General features: G+C 46.0%; 2 protein-coding genes across 5 annotated transcripts in view; both read right to left on the bottom strand.

The window, feature by feature from the left end:
• Window positions 1–1042: 1042 nt before the first annotated feature.
• On the bottom strand, window positions 1043–16275 carry LOC121630771 (signal recognition particle 54 kDa protein-like). 4 transcript variants are annotated; one of them, XM_041971239.1, is made up of 18 exons: window positions 16164–16275; window positions 12432–12523; window positions 12082–12179; window positions 11911–12002; window positions 11741–11825; window positions 10654–10758; window positions 9437–9503; window positions 9240–9297; window positions 8987–9137; window positions 8715–8863; window positions 8531–8631; window positions 7013–7084; window positions 6867–6940; window positions 6471–6579; window positions 6152–6322; window positions 5940–6035; window positions 5782–5847; window positions 1044–1459 (listed from the first exon to the last, which is right to left on the bottom strand). In XM_041971239.1, the coding sequence occupies exons 3-18, from the start codon at window positions 12157–12159 to the stop codon at window positions 1431–1433; spliced, it is 1503 nt and encodes a 500-aa protein (XP_041827173.1). In that variant the 5' UTR covers window positions 12160–12179; window positions 12432–12523; window positions 16164–16275; the 3' UTR covers window positions 1044–1430. The 4 variants fall into 4 exon arrangements, with proteins under 4 accessions (XP_041827175.1, XP_041827176.1, XP_041827173.1 ...); XM_041971240.1 differs by lacking the exon at window positions 16164–16275 and adding an exon at window positions 13787–13864; XM_041971241.1 differs by lacking the exon at window positions 5782–5847 and having other exon boundaries at window positions 1043–1459.
• An 869-nt stretch (window positions 16276–17144) lies between these two features.
• The window catches only part of haus2 (HAUS augmin like complex subunit 2), a 9221-nt gene continuing 7573 nt past the window's right edge, over window positions 17145–18792 (bottom strand). Inside the window, exon 7 of the mRNA XM_041971243.1 lies at window positions 17145–17419. Within this exon, the coding sequence (XP_041827177.1) occupies window positions 17273–17419 (147 nt within the window). The 3' untranslated portion in view covers window positions 17145–17272. The remainder of the gene's footprint in view (window positions 17420–18792) is intronic.

Below are 18792 nucleotides of genomic sequence, written 5' to 3'. Positions count from 1 at the left end.
GGAGGACACCATTGTAAAAAAGCCAAACTACATGTTGAAAAGCCACAAAGCTTCTGGGAGAATGTCCTATGGACAGATGAGACAAAAATGGAACTTTTTACCAAGACACATCATCTCTATGTTTACAGACAGAAAATGAAGCATATGAAGAAAAGAACACCGTCCCTACTGTGGAACATGGAGGAGGCTCTGTTATGTTCTGGGCTGCTTTGCTGCATCTGGTACAGGGTGTCTTGAATCTGTTCAGGTACAATGAAATCTCAAGACTATCAAGGGATTCTAGAGAGAAATGTGCTGCCAGTGTCAGAAAGCTTGGTCTCAGTCGCAGATCATGGGTCTTACAACAAGACAATGACCCAAAACACAACTTAAAAACACCAAGAATGGCTAAGAGGGAAACACAGGACTATTCTAAAGTGGCTTCTATGAGCCCTGACCTAAATACTATTGAGCATCTTTGGAAGGAGCTGAAACATGCTGTCTGGAAAAGGCTTCCTTCAAACCTGAGACAACTGGAGCAGTTTGCTTATGAGGAGTGGATCAAAATACCTGCTGAGAGGTGCAGAAGTCTCATTCACAGTTACAAGAATCGTTTTATTGCAGTGGTTGCCTCAAAAGGTCGTTAAAGAAAATATTAAGTTAAGGGAACCATCATTTTGTCCAGGCCTGTTTCATGAGTTTATTTTTTTAAATAATTCTATTGAAGCATGGTTTAAAAGAAATGTGACTTTCACTAGTTAAATTTCATAGAATTACCAACAATTTTGTCCACGTCTTTAACTGTCGTGTTCACTGTTACTAAATCACTTCAGCTCATAAGATTTTCTGTCGCTGTAGTGCTGACATTTACAGATAGTGAACACGATACAAGCTGCTTGGGTTAGCCGTGGGCGGAGCTTCTGGTTTCCTTTGAACGTCTGGTTGTGTTGAACCCGTTTTCATCTAAATTTTTCTCAACTTTTCTTAAAGGAGAACTTCTATCTCTGAAGACCTAACTAGACGTGTCTTCTCAGGACTGAAAGAAACACATCAGGTTTAAAATGATGCAGTAAAAATGTTTATTATATGACAAAAATACTGTCACTAACTTATGCCATCATCATCATCATCATCATTAAATCAGGACCCACTCTTTTACCGTTAAATTTCACACACGAACATTTTTACACAAACTAACCAGCAGTTCTCAGTTAAAGGATCCTTCAGTAGATTTCCTTTAAATCTTTAATTCTTCTGCTTTTTTTCTAAATAAAAGGAAATGTGATGGAGCAAAACAGCAGATACCAGGTTGCTCCACCTCCTCCACCATCTTCTCTTATAAGGCAGCTGGTTGGGTGGTGGTCACATGTTGTTAAATCCCATCCGTTTTTCCTTAATGGCTTGGTGGGAATTCTGTAAGATAACCAGATCTTCCCTCTTTCCATGTAGACTTACACCCATCTGGAACAACCCTGACATCCTGCAGAACAAAAAGATGATAAACTTCACTCAATGGAAGACTAAAGGAATACAACAGTTAGGACAGATAATAGAAAATGGAAACTTGGTATCTTTCAGCACAATAATCTCACAGTATGGAATCATCAGTAATAAATTCTTAGAGTACCACCAACTAAAATCAATTATATATAAGAAGTATACCCCTGTACAGTTAGACTTGCAGCTTCCTGTCAGAATAGCAGAATTCTTGAATCTTAATACTCCAAAATTATTATCAAAAATATATAGATTACTTGCAAAGTTAGAAGACAGGATATCTCTCCCAACTTCAAAATGGGAAGATGATTTATCTAATAACTTTGATCAGAAAAGATGGTCACAAATATGTTTAAACACGTTTAAAATGACTCAGAATTCAAATATACAACTAATACAATTCAAAATTCTCCATAGAACTCATTATACAGGACACAGGATGTTCAGGATGGGCCTTTCACCATCAGATATCTGCCCACACTGCTCTGAGAACACTTCTGATAGCTACATCCATGCTCTGTGGTCCTGCACACCTGTCCAAAGGTTCTGGATTAAGGTGTGTGAAGATCTCTCAAAATGGTTTAAAACCAGTTTTTCTGCAAACCCCACACTTTGCCTACTGGGCGACCTGGGTGGCACCAACATAGGAATACACTCCATAAACTTGGTCCTCGTAGTCTTATGCATCGCAAAGAAAACTATTCTTGTGAACTGGAAAGATAAGAATAATTTGTCTATCCAGCAGTTTAGAAATCTCCTGTTAGATCACATCAGCATTGAGACAATGTCTGCCTCCTCCAGGAACCAATCAGATGACTTTCATTCCCTCTGGTCCCCTGTGACTGGCTACATCACTTAATGTAGGTGGAGGATTGCGGCTTCGCTGGGATGACGGTGGATGTGGGTGGGGGGTCCCTGGTGGCTTCGGGTCTCCGGTTGTCTCCTGGGTGGGGATCTCGGCTGCTCCACTGTTGGGTCGGCTGGGGGTTCCGATCTGGGCGGGCGGCATTGGGTGGGCCCCGGGGTGGGGCTGCCTCGTGGCGGTGGGGGGTGGCTGCCGGGGTGCCTGGGTCGGTGTCCGTCGGCCCCTGGCCGGGTGGCCGGTCGGGCCCGGGGTGGGCCGGGTGGGGGCCCCGGGCTCTGGGGCGTCGGGTCTCCCCCCGCTCCTGGGGGTGGGGGGTCTGCCGCTGCTGGGGGGGGCTGGGCCCGTCCGGATGTGCCGTGCCGGGGGCTGGTTGGTCCGTGCCCTGGTGCTTGGTCGCAGCCCCAGAACCTGGGTGGGGGTGTGTGTGTATATAGGTGGGTGTGTGTGTGTGTGTCTGTAGGTATGCTTGTGTGTGGGTGGGTGTAGAGGGATGTGTGTGCTGTACGTGTGTGTAGGTGTGTATGAAGGTCTGGGTGTGTGCGTCTATGTGTGTGTGTGTGTGAGGGGTGTGCGGGTGTATGTGTGAAGGTCTATGTGGGATGTGTGTGTGTGTGTGTGTGTGAAGGTGTGTATATGTGAGTGTGTGCATGTGGAGGTCGATGTGTGGGTGGAGGCGTGAGTATGTATGGAGGTGTTTGTGTGTATATGCAGGATTGTATGTGAGTGTGTGTGTAGTGGTGTATGTGTATGGAGGGGTATGAGAGTGTGTGTGTATGTGGGCGTGTGTGTATGAAAGTTTCCATGTGTGTGTATGGAGGCACCGGTGTGTGTGTTTATAGGTATGTGCCTGAGGTGTGTGTGTGGAGGTATGTGCACGTATTGAGGTGTTTGTGTATAGAGGTGTGTGAGAGGGTGTGTGAGTGGCTGGAGGGGAAAAAAAAAAGAAGGGTGTGTGTGTTTGCAGGGGTTAGGACGTGTCCTCTGGGGGGCGCCCTGGCCGGGTGTCGGGGGCGTGGGCCTGGGGTTCCCTTCCTTCGCCTCGCCCCCCTCCCACTCAGAAAGAGGAAAGTGGCCCCTTGGGCTGGTGGCTGGCCCCTGGGGGGGTTCGTGGCGTGCCTGGGTTGGGTGGCTGCTCCGGGCCTGTGACGCCCTTCGGGGCCGGCGGAGGACGGGGGCGCCCTAAGCCGCTGGCGGGTCGTCTTCCAGGGGGGAGGTTTACTCCCCTCTGGACCTACATCTCCTGACCCCTCCCCTCCCCCACTCTTCACTACATACACAGGTAGGGCTGTGGGAGGTGTGCTTGTTGCGCTGGGCGGGGCAGGGGGGTCATCATAGTGGCCCCATTGCTTCGCCAAGTGGCAGCATGCCTCCCAGCTTTTAATTCCACTTAGTCACTGAGCACAAATAACATTTGCAACATACAAACACGTTTTGGGGGGCGGAACATGCGAGGTCAGGTGGGTGGGACTGCTCAGGTGGCCCCACCCCCTCCTCAATGCAGTTACTGCCCCCCAATTTTAACTCTTTTTTTTAATTGCAAACAGCACATAATATATTCCCTCACTAGTGGGGGAGGGAAGGGGGATGGGGTCTTTAAGCGCCCCTGTCTCCATGGATGGCCCGGGGGCGGGGCGGGCTGTCCCGGGGGATTCTGGCTGCTGGCCCTGGGGGAAGGTGCTGTTTTAGGTGTGGGGAGTGGGGGGCTGGCGCGGGGTGGGGGCCTGGCTCATGTCTCCTCACCTCCTGGCTGAGGCTGTCCCCCCGGGACATAAGGTGGCGGGAGGATGATGGTGAAAGGATGGTGTTTGTGTGGGAGGAAGGTGTATGTGAGGGAGGATGGTGTATGGGTAGGAGAATGGTGTGAGGATGGGTAGTGGAAGGATAGTGTGTGTGTGTGTGGGAGAATGGGGTATGTGAAGGTGGATGTATGGTGTAGAAGAGGGAGGATGGTGTATGTGTGGGAGAATGGTGTATGTGTGGGAGGATGGGTAGTGGAAGGATAGTGTGTGTGTGTGTGTGTGGGAGGATGGGGTATGTGAAGGTGGATGTATGGTGTATGAGAGGGAGGATGGTGTATGTGTGGGAGGATGAATGGTGGAAGGATGATGTATGTGTGGGAGGATGGGGTATGTGTGGGAGAATGTATGGTGGAAGGATGGTGTGTGTGTGGGAGGATGGATGGTGGAAGGATGGTGTGTGTGTGTGGGAGGAAAGAGTATGTGAGGGATGGATGGTGTATGGGTGGGAGGATGAATGGAGGAGTGGAAGGAGAGTGTGTGTGTGTTTGTTTGTGTGTGTGTTGGTCTGGGGGGGGGCAGGATTGGTTCTCGGGGTGTGCGGCTGGGCACTGGGGTGTGGGGCTGGCCTCTGGCGGTGGCCGTCTGGGCGGGCCGTGTCCCCCCGGGTGGCGTGCTGGCCCTCGGCCTGTGGGGGTGGGGGGGTGTCCCTGCGCTCCTGGGCCCGGGCCCTCTGCCCCGTCTGTCCCGGGCGGCCGGTGCTCGGGGGGGGTCGGGGACTGCTGGCCTCGGCCTGCCGGGGCCGGTGCCCTGTGTCCGCGGGGCGGCTCCTGCTGGGGTCTCCTGCTGCTGTCTTCCTGGGCGGGCGAGTGGTCGTCTCTGTGGACCGGTCGGGGTCTGTTGCCTACGGGGGGGCTGGTGGCCTGGGTCTCGGGACCGCTGGCCTCTGTTCAGGTGAGGTGGCATCTGCATGATCACTCTGCATGGTCACTCCTTCCTGAACGTCTCCACTCCGTACATTCGGTATGTTGACACAGTCTCTGCGTCGCCGTGTGGCCGAGTCCTCCAGCACATCCACACAGGTTTCTCTGCGCGTGTTTTTGAATACAGCAGTTTCACTTATATCTATTATCATTTTTTTTTTTTTTTTTCTTCAATATACCTTTTCTCTCTATTCTTATAATTATTCTTAAAATTTTATTATTATTTCTGTTATTATTATTATTATTATTATTACTCTTTTATTATTATTATTACTATTCGTATTATTATTATTATTATTATTGTGATTATTATTATTGTTACTATTATCAACTAGTTGTGTAATGACCTACTGGCTAGGATGATCTTAGCTATATATGTTGTAAGTAGTATGGATTACATGGTTTTTTGTATGATGTCCCCACCTGCACTCCCCACACCCTTTCTGTCCCTCTCTCTCCCCTCCCTCTTCTCTCTCCTTTCTTTTCTCTCTCTCTCTCCCCTCCGGTCGAGTCCAGCATTAAGAGTTTGATTTAATAAAGTTTTTCATATCATCAAGAGGGACTTTATACATGTAGTATAAATCCCTGCTTGATAGAGTAAAATTGCCCGGCACCAGACGGCAGCCAGACATTCATTCTGTTTGCAACGATGCTGGACAAGACAGGTGGAAAAAAAAAAAAAAAAAAAAAAAAAAAAATAAATAAATAAATCCCATCATGCCTTTCATGTTGCCGGCAGCTCCCTGTTGAAACTGACGCATCATGGACTGAAGACCCGCCATACCCCCTGAAAACACACGAGGATCAGATCTACGACATGGATCAGGGTTAAAGCATCACACCAGTGCAGTGCTGGGAAATATGGTCTATAACTCTTACCCATATGGTGCAAAACTCTGGGGTCCATCATCTTGGCCATCTGTTGGTTTAGTTTGGCCATCTGAGACGGGTTGACGTTCTTGGACATGTCTCCTCCTGAGAACATTAAAAACATTTCAGAACCAGGTCCAACCAGGACTGATAAGACCTCCCCAGAGTCCCTCTGCTCCTGTCTGAGTCTCAGCAGGTATTAGACCCCCCCCTCCAGTTACCTTTGAACAGGCCTTTGATGCCCCCCATCTTCTTGACCATCTGAGCAAACTTGGTGTACTGAGTCAGCAGTTCCTGAACGTCTCTGGTGGCGACACCCGAGCCCCGGGCTACCCGCTGGATCCTGTTGGGCTGCTTACTGAATAGCTTGGCTCCATCTTTACTGTCAAGTTCTGGAGAGAAACCAGTAAGAGATACTGGAGTACTGGTTCAGACCTGAAGATTTTCTCCCGAGGTGTACTGGTTGACAACACTGATCAGGATGGTGTGAGTCCTCTGTGTGTGTGTGTGTGTGTGTGTGTGTGTGAGTGAGAGTGTTACCTTGGTCGTTCATGCTGTCCATGATCGTCATCAGCTTCTTCAGTCTGGCCATTGACTCCTGTTCGTTTCCTTTACTCATAAAGTCTGTACCAAAGCCTGGAATCATACCCTGGACACACACACAGTCAGTTCAGCATCTGGTTTCCTCAGGATTTAACCGTTACTTCTGTTTTACCTTAGTTTAGGACTCCTCTAACTTTTTCATTTGGGTTCCCCGTAGGGATGGGCTAGTCAGGCCAATCAAAATTAGTGAAATAGTTGTGACATCGACATGACATCATCAATAATGAAATGAAAAATATTCCATCATTAAAGGAAAATTGTCAAAATGTGAGATGTTGACAATGTAAACATGGAGGACCTTCAGATGACTGAGACTCAGGTGAGTGAAGGTACCATTATCTGTCCGAAGGGTCCCATCTTCATGATGTTCTGGAACTGCTTGTACATGTCTCTGAGGGTGAACTGCCCTGCAGGTCAGAGGTCAGATGTCAGAGGTCGTACCAAAGCATTCTGAGCAGGATGCTGTGTTGGTTTCTCACCATGTTTCAGCTTATCGTCATCCAGCTTCAACTCCTTCACCCTGCCAATCAGCCCTTCGATGTCACCCATTCCTGATGAGAGGAGGAGTTCGTTCAGATTTCCATGGAAACACCAAGCAGCCTATTACAGATGTGATTTAGCTACTAATGTTGTCATTAGTGTGTCATTTAATCCTTTCGCATTAGCCAGGCACTGGCACGGTGTCGGTTCCTGAAGCTCATCATGAACCAGCACAGCATTCACACCAAAGAAAGTCGTTTCTCAGCAGTAACCAAAAATAGTTGTTCTCAGTCTCAATCATGACATCATCAGTGGGAAAAGGCTGGATTCACCTGAATGCCAGACAGATTACTGATGTGTCAAACTTAAAAAAGAGCAAAGCTGAAGTCAGACCAATGCTGGCAGTCACACAAAAGCTGTATTCCAGCTGTGTGTCAGTTAAGTTAAAAATATCAAATAAGAAATTTTCAGGAAGTGAATAAAGAATACCGCGACAGTAAGAAGACGTGGACAGAAGGGGAGCTGGATGTGGTGTTACATGTCCATCCCCACAGCAGGCAAACTGAGGTTGATCGATCACTGGGATCATTCATTTCGAGGAAAACCTGGATGTCACTGCATTGCTATGTTGCTTGGCAACAGATTTAACTTTCAGTCGGTGACTTATATAAGCTCTTGTTGACATCTTAACATCTTAGTAATATCTCTTGGTTGTCTGGATATATTGTTTATTCTGGAAAACCATAGGTTATGATGGAGCCTGATGACTCAACCATCAACTTTCAGGGCCAGATCTCCAACATGTTGATGTTTACTTCCACTTTGGTTCTGGTTAAACTGGTGTGAACACAGCCTGGTTCACCAGAAAGCAACAAGGTTCTGACACTTCAAACCAGAACCAGAACGACGTCTGTGTAAAGGCATTAAGTGTCAGCAATCGATCACTGCTCAGTGTTCTCTGAACATCACTGTGTCAGTGTGGAAATTAATGTCTGCAGTCTGGTTTTACTTTGGTGTTCAAACCTGATCCAGTTTTCACCAGAAAGTGTCCAGTATGAGCAGCAGGCGAGGCAGCCAGATGCTCACCATGTTGATCTACGTCACTTCCTCTCTTTGCTTTAGTGGATGCTTTGTTTGCTTTCACACTAGAAGAAAACCGAACCAGGACACCCCCCGGTTTTCAAGTAGACCAGGGTTCATTTCTTTGGTCTGAACCAGAGTGAGAATGAGTGTTTACACAGCTCCAAACAAACCAGTCTAGCCATGGAAGTGGAACAGGGTTTGTTTAAAACGAACCAATCAGCACCAGGATGAATGAGTGAATCACAGCTGTGGTCAGACACAACGGTGGATGTCCACAGGAGTCACTGACAGCGTTTATGTCAGTCAGATTTACTGAAACCATAGCTGAGCATCATCTCAAGTGTTTCCAAACCTTCACAGAGAAGACTGAACCAGGTCTGATCAGCTCAGAGATCACATGATGATACCACGTTGCCACCAGTGAAGGTCATTACCGAGCAGTTTACTGATAAATGCCTGAGTCTTAAACGGCTCAAAGTCGTCGATGTGCTCTCCTGTCCCGGTGAAGATGATGGGACTCCTGGTGGCCGCCACACTGACAGGAAACACAACAACATTACCATCATAAGGCCAAGCAGTATGATTACATCATCACGCTGCAGAGGATGCTGGTCTTACGCGCTCAGAGCTCCACCTCCTTTAGCGTGTCCATCCAGTTTGGTGACGATCACCGATGCCACATCCACTTTGTCTTTGAAGGCTTTAGCCTGAGACTCGCAGGCCTGACCGATGGAGGCATCCATCACATACACAATGTTGTCTGGTTGCTATGGAAACAGAGGCAGAAAAAATATCTAGAGGAGCTTAAACATACCTGGAACAGGCACCTGAATGCACCGTTGCAGGTCTGTGATGCATTCAAACACGCTGAACTGCATTCAGGTACTCACCACAGCGTTGGAAACCTGCAGCATCTCCTCAAACAAAGAGTCTTCCTGTTTGTGTCGTCCACTTGTGTCCACGATGATGATCTCAAAACTCTCACCTTTAAATTTCTCAACGCCCTCAGAGGCGATCACCACGGGATCCATTTCTGTGTAACTGCACAAAGCACACAGGGCTGACAGTCAGGGAAGGCACCTGAACACCACACAACAGTAATAGCTGTGGCAACGTCTGGTTGGATGCTGAGGGATGACTCACCTGCCGTAAAAGGGAATTCTGGCTTTGGTGGCGTTTTGTTTCAGCTGATCGAAGGCGCCTGACGGAGAAGAGAGAATCGTCTTCAAGTTAACATGAGCAAAGTGTGTGTGTTGTTAAAAACCAGTGTGTGTGTTGGGGGGGGGGGGTAAAAAAAATATGGGGTAAATCACCTCTTTAGGGGGGTTAAAGTAGAATACCTGCTCTGAAGGTGTCTGCACAGATCAAGCAGGTCTTCCAGCCTTTCCTCTGGTAATAATACGCCAGCTGCAAGAAACCACACAGCTGTCAGGCAGAGAAAACCTCTGAGGTGTGTTACACTTCCTGATTCTAGCTTCAGAGCAACAAGGAGCTTTCTAAAGGACCACAGACCCTTTTCTGGTTCAACCATCACAGTTAAATCATCAAAGGTTCCCATCAGACAGTGGTGTAGTCCAGGGTATAAGCGAGTATACGGCATATACCCACGTATACCCACTTCTAAACGCAAGTAATGTGAACCTTTCAGTTATACCTGCAAACCTAATTGTCATTTTCCCCCCAGAGATAGTGGGGCTGTGACTCACCCTACTCTGCCTCCAATTGGCTGGTATTAGCTGCTTCACTGATTTAATTGGTTAATTTTAGCCGAGGAAAACTGAACCATTTACAAGTTTACTTTAAAATTTCACTTTTGAAATATGTGATGAACTGAGCAATTCAAACTAAAATTAGCTTTCACAGTTATGAACGTCCGTCTGAATGTACATCAACCAGTAGCTCAGCTAATGTTAGCGATGCTACACCGATGAAGTTAGCCAGCAACTATGTAAACATGAGCCCGACAACCCTGACGTTTAGGATGAAAAATAAATAAAATGAAAACTTTACATATTGAATGTTTTGTCATTGTTTCTCTCATTACGTTTACAGCCTGTAATTCAGTCATTTTTGTTGTTTTTCTGTAGACATCAATACTGACTGGCCAGACCTGTGGACTGTCAAACAAAAAGATTTTAAATCCAAGAAAATCTGCCTGGGATCCAAAACACAAATATGGGTAAATTTAGATAGATTGCTGGTAATGTTTTAAGCACTTTGAATTGTCTTGTACATGAAATGTGCCATACAAATAAATTTGCCTTGCCTTACACACATTATTGTCTCTCTAGTCTCTGGGCCAGTATTGGTTTTGCAATTTCATAACCCCTCCTTCCTGAACAACAGAAATCATGTGACAAGAAGCAAATACTTTTGGGGTAAAGAGTAATTAGAGTAGTTTTGCACGTAACTTTTTCTTAAAAAGGAGTTTTTCTGTGCTGCTAAAAAGAAATGGGAAAAAATTAAGAGTGACCACTTCGAGAGACCACTACACCACTGCCCTCAGACATCCTCCACTAAAAGCACAACTGTGGTGTGTCTGTGTTTGTGTGGTCACCTTGGAGCAAGTAGTAGTTTTGCCGCTGCCCTGCAGACCAACAAACATGATGACGTTGTTCTTTCCTTTGGTCGGAGTCCAGGCCTTCACACCAGGGTCCACCAGCTAAAACAAACACACACACCATACAGTAATCACACACACAACTAGGGCTGGGAGATATATCGAGTATACTCAATGTATCCCGAGACGTTTTAAGTAGGCTGTATAAAATGGCTATATCACATACATTAAGTATAAACTATCACAGCAACGTTTTAAGCATCTACGTGGGTTTTTCTTCATAGCGCTCTGTCTGCTGGTCAGCGTGAAGCTCACCCCCCATCTAGAAAACTCTCCTGCGCGCATGCATGTTGTTTCAGGAGACAGGAAAAAGCGTGGAGACAATATTCAGCTAGCTAGCTAATTTACAATCGTTAAGAGACGGAAGCTGAATGTAAGACGTCCAGCTGTGTGTGTTTCCTGATGGACGTGAAGGTCCTAGTACACCAGCGCAGGAAACTCCTCCAGCTGCTCTTATCAAAGCAGATATTTCTGTCTGTTTTACTGGTGGTCCAACATGCTCTCTGTCTGAGGGTGGGAGTGCAGCTCACCTGTGTGTGTGTATGCAACATGTAAAGACATGACGTGACGTAATTACATGTCAACATGAGAATAAGATAAAACCAGGCTGTTTAGTTTTTATAAAAAAAAAAAAAGAGGAGAAAATAGAAACCTGTTCAAAGCGAACCTTAGATTACTTCTGTTGTGATCTGGTGTAAAATAACCTAAATAAAAAGATATTTTAGTATAAAATAATTTAATGAAAAAAATATACAAGATATTAATGGAGTAATTATAGAAAATAAAATAAACTTGATCTTCTACGGGTGTTGGCAGTTGATGTTGGGGGGCGTTGGGCGCCCCCTTAATATAATGGTCTGGGAAACACTGTTTTTATTAAGTTTATGAGAGAAGGTCCCTGGTTCAAAAAAAAAAAAAAAAAAAAAAAGAAGTTTAAGAAGAAGTTTAATTTAGCTTTAAATGAGTTTACTTAAATCCTACTGGCATCTTTTTATGCATGATAATATTGACCAGGTAAGCTCACCTTGACCAGCTCCTTGAAGACGGCGTGCTGGATCATCCTCCTCTTGTTCAGACCTGAAGCCATCTCCTCCAGGTCTATGGCAGACCTGCAGGAACAAAAACCACCAAACGGTTCACCCAGAAAGAACCAAACCCGGCCGAAGGTTCAGGACCAAAATGGATCAGACTTACTTGACATTTTCTCTGAGCTGTTTGACCAGTTTGATGTTGACGTCGGCCTCCAGGAGAGCAGCACACACCTCCTTCAACATGGCGTTCAACACCTGGAACACAGAGGAGGTCAGAAACAGAGGAGGAGGACCTGGGAGGTGTTTGGAGGTCAGGTGATCAGTGGGACGTTACCTCTTCATTGATGATGGTGGCGTTGCTGAGTGACCTCAGCGCTGAGGTGATCTTCCTCCCCAGATCAGCCAGCACCATGATGGCGGTCTGAAGTTCTCCTGCGGGGTGAAAACAGGAAGATGGTGGATCAGCCGATCACAGAAAAAAGAAAGTCACTGTTTGGAAGTGGGAAAGTATGAATCTGTAATGTTTTTATGCAGTTTTTCGAAGGATTTTTTTCAGCTAGTAAATTGAAGTGACTCATAAGGTTTAAACAGACGTGTGCAAGTTTCACCACAGCCGACAGGAGGCCGAGGTAAATCTTCCTGAAACTGGATCTGATTGGACTGAGGAGAACTTGTCCTACTTACTGTCTGTAGAACTGTGTGGTGTGGAGGGAAACCCCCCAACTGGGCACGCTCAGTTGGTCAGATGGCTAGCACAGGTCACAGCCGCAGACTTCCTGAAAGGAGGAGAGAGATGATGTCATTGAGAGGCAGCAGGAAGTTTTCTGGTTTGATGTCACAGAGGACCAGGTTTATCTGGTAAAATCTCATTAACATTTTTCACTTAGAAAAGAAGAATTAAAAAGAGATCAATATTAAATAAAAACATAAACACCAGTTTTTCTTCTGATTATTTCTGCTTTTACTATCAATAATAAAATTTTTTTTTTTTTTTTTTTTTTACAAAAATTAACAGCTAGAAGGCGAGTATGTAATCAAGTTTATTGATCCACGTGTTTGTTCTTTTCCAAGCTCAGTAAAAGAAATTCTGTGAGGCTGGAACACTATTGTGGTAAAGCCTCATCAACAGAAGCGCTTCATGATCACATTTCCAATATTTGAACAAACCTGCTTCACTGAGCTAAAGATGAAAACCTGAAAGGATTCCTGTGTGATTCCAGTCACACATCATACATGAAATTTGAGTTTCAGCTGATGTGAGAAACATCTGGAGAAACAGCATGGTTAGTGTGTGTTAGGATTCACTTTAACCACAGGACAATTTCATTTTTATTAAGCAGCAGATTCAGAATAACCAGAGAACTTCACACATTTAAGCCAGGGACTCTATCGGTTCAGTACACCTGGATGAAGCTTTTACAGGTAACTGGAATCTGGTGTTATGTGTGTTTATCATCTGTTTGAACAGAATCTGCAGGACTCTAAATACAAACCACAAACATTTTTTTAACACTGATTCAGGATTAACTGCTAATGTTGCACCCCTGGATGTGGGGGTGGCTGGTAAAAGGATAGAAATGATCACAAACGAGACTCAGTGATGTTTCCTCGTGAACGGATTTACTCGAATAGTAAACAACTTAATGAAACACCAAACTCGCAGTAGTAGGATACATACTCTTGTAGCATACATACAGCTTCTGGTATCATTTAAATAAGCACCAACCATTTCAAAACACTAAATTATAATAGACATTGTAAAACACAAAATAACCCGCATGACACTGTATAAACAAATGTCAAAAGTATTATACTAACACAAATGCTTGCGAATAATATTGCTATCATCTACTTGCGATAGTGCGGCTAACTTGTGAGGCTAATACACGAGGCTTATGCTAACACACTGGCTTAACCAAGCTAACATCTTCATTCCGTGACACACGTTGTCATAACAGTACCCAAACTTACTTAGAACATCAGGAAAACAAACTAACAGTTGTCACAGGTATGTTTAGTGTTATTTACACATTACATACCTGGTAAAAGGATAGAAATGATCACAAACGAGACTCAGTGATGTTTCCTCGTGAACGGATTTACTCGAATGAGGAAATCCGCTGAATCTAATGATGTTACGTCTGACACCAAAGCCCCGAGGACTCCATCGAGTAAAGGGGGCGTGTCCAAATGAGGCCTGTAGCGAGGCCCGTATCAGTTTCCTGAATATCACGTGACCAAAGACAAACGAGGCCCCGCTTGTCGGAAATCACGTGAGTGCCTCGTTGTGTGCGTAGAGACGCTGAAAAAGCCGCGGGAAATTGAGGAAATATACTGAGTATGTGAATATATACTTGTGTATATATAAAAAATGTGTGTGTATATATATATATATATATATATATATATATATATATATATATATATATATATATATATATATATATATTAATTTACAATACAGTTTACATATCAACTGGTGTGTGGATAACATTTAATTTGACAGGTGGACTGCTGGGCATCAAATGACCAGCAGATGTCAGTACTACCAAGTGAGCTGTTAAATGGGGCCTCGAGTAATGAGACATTTGGCGATGCAATTGGCCAGAAAGATTCAACACATTCACGGGGCTTCATTAAACCATCACTACCAAGGACTGGCATTTAAACCAAACATAGTTCAAACCCCAAACAGTTATATGGACATGTTAGAAAAACAGGACACTTGACAGCTTCTGCCAATTTCTCAACTTCAATCAAACCACTAATCCATGTGTCACCTGAAAGCAGAGACTCTTCTGATTATAAAGACATCTGTCTCATGACTGTGGGACTAAAACTGTGGGAGCTAGCAGCTAGGATCAGAAATCATGTTTTATTTAAGTGTGATTCCAGCTCTAAAAACTCTAATGTGCTCTCTATGACTCTGTCTTTGTTTGAAATTAATCACTAAGGGCCTGTTGGTTTCCATGGAGACAAAGGAGGTTTTATAGCGAAGTATTTACTTTTCCCATCATAGACTATCTTGGGCTTCAGTTCTTTCTGGATCCTCATGGTTTTTCTAAGGTGAATGTGGGGCTATCCCTGGATCCTCCTGACTCTGGCCATTGATAGATGTGTCCATCATCAACAGTGGCTGATTCCGGAGTTATTTACCTGCGTAACACCTCTATTAAACACCTGGAAAACTGCTCACATTCACTTTTTACATTTTCCAATGTGCTGTAACACAGTTCCCTCATCAGATATTACTTTACTCATTCCTGGATCCGATCAGATTCCTCATCCTGTCTTTCACTTAGTGTTGGAAGGGAGGAGGCTGGGATGCCAATGACCTTGCAGCATCTTTTTTGCACACATTCCAGTTCATCAGACAGACCTTTGGTCAGTCCTCCCCACACTGGGCTGGCATACTCCAGAACAGGCCTGATGAAGCTCAGGTAGATCTGTTTAAGAACTTCAGGTGGGAGTCCAGCTCGCCTGGCCACACTCAGGTAGTAGATTCTGAGGCGAGTTTTGGAGAGCATGTATCTTACATGTGCATCCCAGGTGAGATCAGAGGATATCTGAACTCCCAGAAGTTTGAATGTGGAGACTCTACTGATCATTTCATCCTTTACTGCTGGTAAGGGCGGGCAGGGAATGCTGGGCTCTCTTCTAGCACTGATGTCTTTGGTTTTTGCACCATTTACTGCTAGTGAGAACTCCGGTCACCACTCATCCACCAAGTCCAGGGACTTCTGCATTACACCAGGCAAGGACCCCATCAACAGTTCAAAGTTAGGTCATCACTCAAATGTCTCTTTCACCAAATTTATTCAACCTTGTGGTGGTTTACAAGATCTTTGTTCAGACCATGGTTTAGACTGAAACCGATTAGACAGGAGGCTGTTGTGTCAGTCAATGAGATTATGTCATGTTTATTTCCTGGTACCTATCACGCATGATCTGTGGACACTGACAACAATCTCCGAACCACCTGTGGACACTGACAAGCACCTCTGAACCACCTGTGGACAGTGACAAGCACCTCTGAACCACCTGTGGATTCTTGATTCTTTTGAGAATTTGAACGCCAATCACACTAACAAAATCTGCTTAGCTTCAGGTGAAATATAATTAAAATATTAATTTAAACCAAAATCAAAGATATATAATATCGAACATCTGTTCGTCTCTGATCCCACCATCGATCACAGTAAATATAGCGGTGACTGATCACCTGTTAAATCAGCCTTAAACAACATGTCAGCTGTTCCAGCTGCGCTAACTGTTAGCAGCTAGCTGTTAGCAGCTAGCAGTTCGGGTTGTTTTCAGTCGGACTCTCATGGACCGAACCCGCAGCGAACCTCTGTTGGCAGAAATGAGTACATTACTGTAGGTGTGGAGGGGCCGAGAAACGTCGTGGTGCCTTACCGAGTGTGAGATTCTCTGGTATCACCGCAGCAATAACCAAACTCCGCCAGCGAAGAGTCATCGAATACGGACTCTACCGGAAACACGTCACATAATCCGGACACACACAAACACACGCGCACAAAAACGTTAATTAATAAACGGCATTCACCCGACAACCAATCACCTAAGAAGTTTAACAACACCAGCCAATCTTAATAGTGAACCCCTACCACATGACCCAGTCTCTCATTAACGACAACACTTCGCGGTCAGGAAACATGGCGCCACCTGCCGGAGTGGAGCTGGGCTCAGCTCTGTCACTGAGCCGCCAAGTCATTCAGTCTTGACCTAAATACATTATTCAACTCATGTGTTTGTTTCAGTTTTGTCAAACAGAAACATTATTGATCAAAGAAAAAATAAAAAACCTCCAACTCTTTATAACAGTGTTTTGGTCTCCATGGAGATTAAATCCAACATTAACCTGTTTTTATTTGTCCTCAAGATTTTTAAGATAAAGCTTCCTGCTTATGATAAAGAAATGAGCTCCCACCGCTTCACCAAACCTCCTGAAAATCTGATTGAAAATCCAACTCTGACATCACAGGAAGCAGCTTCTGGTTAAATCACACATGAATTTGACCAGAGGTGCTCAAATTAAGGATTAAATAAGTGGAAATGATCACTTACACACAATTTGTTTACATATTTTGCTTAAATTGCTCAATTCCAGCATTCAGACCTAAAGAGAGGAGGTGCTTCATGTCTGAGACGTATGAGTTTATATGCTCACAAAATCATACCGTTAGAAAAATCTTCAGCACCAGCTAGCATCCACACCCTATATTAGCTTCAGGCCACAACACATGCAGTGGAGGTGCTGTGGATGGACCTACAGCAGTCCAGACTATCTGGACATGCTCATGGAACTGGGTCGGTTCAGGTCTGAATGAACTTCACATCACACCAAAAACAGGAGTCACTGTGTTGGAAACCAGCTCAGGAATCTATCTTTATTACAGTTCTTAAAACAGTCAGTTTGGGAACCAGTGAAGGTCCAGAACCAAGAACCAAGTCCATTCTAAAGACCACAGCCCGTTGGTCCAGAAACAAGAACCAAGTTCATTCTAAAGACCACAGTCCGTTGGTCCAGGGGGAGGAGGAGGAGGCTCAGAGGTCACCTGGCTGCTGCCGACTGCCCTCCACTGAAGAATCCTGTTGGACAACATCTCTGCCTCAGCAGCCAGCGTCAGGAGCAGGGTGTGGGAGGTATCCTGGCAACAAGACGGAGATAAACCAGTTAACTACTCAACTGGGAGAAAAGAGAAATCAGCAGCACTGTCTTACAGAACATATTGTTTTATCCTGACAACAGACCACAGGATTATGTGATGGTACGGGGTCGGGTCGGGTCAGGACTCTGTGATGGTACGGGGTCGGGTCAGGGTTCTGTGATGGTACGGGGTCGGGTCAGGGTTCTGTGATGGTACGGGGTCAGGATTCTGTGATGGTACAGGTCGGGTCAGGGTTCTGTGATGGTACGGGGTCGGGTCGGGACTCTGTGATGGTACGGGGCAGGTCAGGGTTCTGTGATGGTAGGGGTCGGGTCAGGATTATGTGATGGTACGGGGTCGGGTCAGGGTTCTGTGATGGTACGGGGTCAGGATTCTGTGATGGTACAGGTCGGGTCAGGGTTCTGTGATGGTACGGGGTCGGGTCGGGACTCTGTGATGTACGGGGTCGGGTCAGGATTATGTGATGGTACGGGTCGGGTCAGGGTTCTGTGATGGTAGGGGTCAGGTCAGGGTTCTGTGATGGTACGGGTCAGGTCAGGGTTCTGTGATGGTACGGGTCAGGTCAGGGTTCTGTGATGGTACGGGTCGGGTCAGGGTTCTGTGATGGTACGGGTCGGGTCAGGGTTCTGTGATGGTACGGGTCAGGTCAGGGTTCTGTGATGGTACGGGTCGGGTCAGGATTATGTGATGGTACGGGGCGGGTCAGGGTTCTGTGATTGTACGGGTCAGGTCAGGGTTCTGTGATGGTACGGGTCAGGCAAGGGTTCTGTGATGGTACGGGTCAGGTAAGGGTTCTGTGATGGTAGGGGTCGGGTCAGGATTATGTGATGGTACGGGTCGGGTCAGGGTTCTGTGATGGTACGGGTCAGGTCAGGGTTCTGTGATGGTACGGGTCGGGTCAGGGTTCTGTGATGGTACGGGTCGGGTCAGGGTTCTGTGATGGTAGGGGTCGGGTCAGGATTATGTGATGGTACGGGGTCGGGTCAGGGTTCTGTGATGGTACGGGGTCAGGATTCTGTGATGGTACAGGTAGGGTCAGGGTTCTGTGATGGTACGGGGTCGGGTCGGGACTCTGTGATGGTACGGGGTCGGGTCGGGACTCTGTGATGGTACGGGGTCGGGTCGGGACTCTGTGATGGTACGGGGCAGGTCAGGGTTCTGTGATGGTAGGGGTCGGGTCAGGATTATGTGATGGTACGGGGTCGGGTCAGGGTTCTGTGATGGTACGGGGTCAGGATTCTGTGATGGTAGGGGTCGGGTCAGGGTTCTGTGATGGTAGGGGTCGGGTCAGGATTATGTGATGGTACGGGTCGGGTCAGGATTATGTGATGGTACGGATCGGGTCAGGGTTC

This window comes from Melanotaenia boesemani, chromosome 20 (assembly GCF_017639745.1).
Source record: "Melanotaenia boesemani isolate fMelBoe1 chromosome 20, fMelBoe1.pri, whole genome shotgun sequence".
NCBI lineage: Eukaryota > Metazoa > Chordata > Actinopteri > Atheriniformes > Melanotaeniidae > Melanotaenia > Melanotaenia boesemani.
This window is presented reverse-complemented; position numbering and strand designations above follow the sequence as displayed.

Excerpts from the sequence above, each read along its gene's own strand:
- LOC121630771 (XM_041971239.1), bottom strand. The coding sequence starts at position 12,159 with ATGGTGCTGGCTGATCTGGGGAGGAAGATCACCTCAGCGCTGAGGTCA. Across the intron at positions 9,504-10,653 it reads AAACTACTACTTGCTCCAAG|CTGGCGTATTATTACCAGAG; the intron begins GTGACCACACAA and ends GGTTTCTTGCAG. Across the intron at positions 9,138-9,239 it reads AGAATTCCCTTTTACGGCAG|TTACACAGAAATGGATCCCG; the intron begins GTGAGTCATCCC and ends TGCTTTGTGCAG.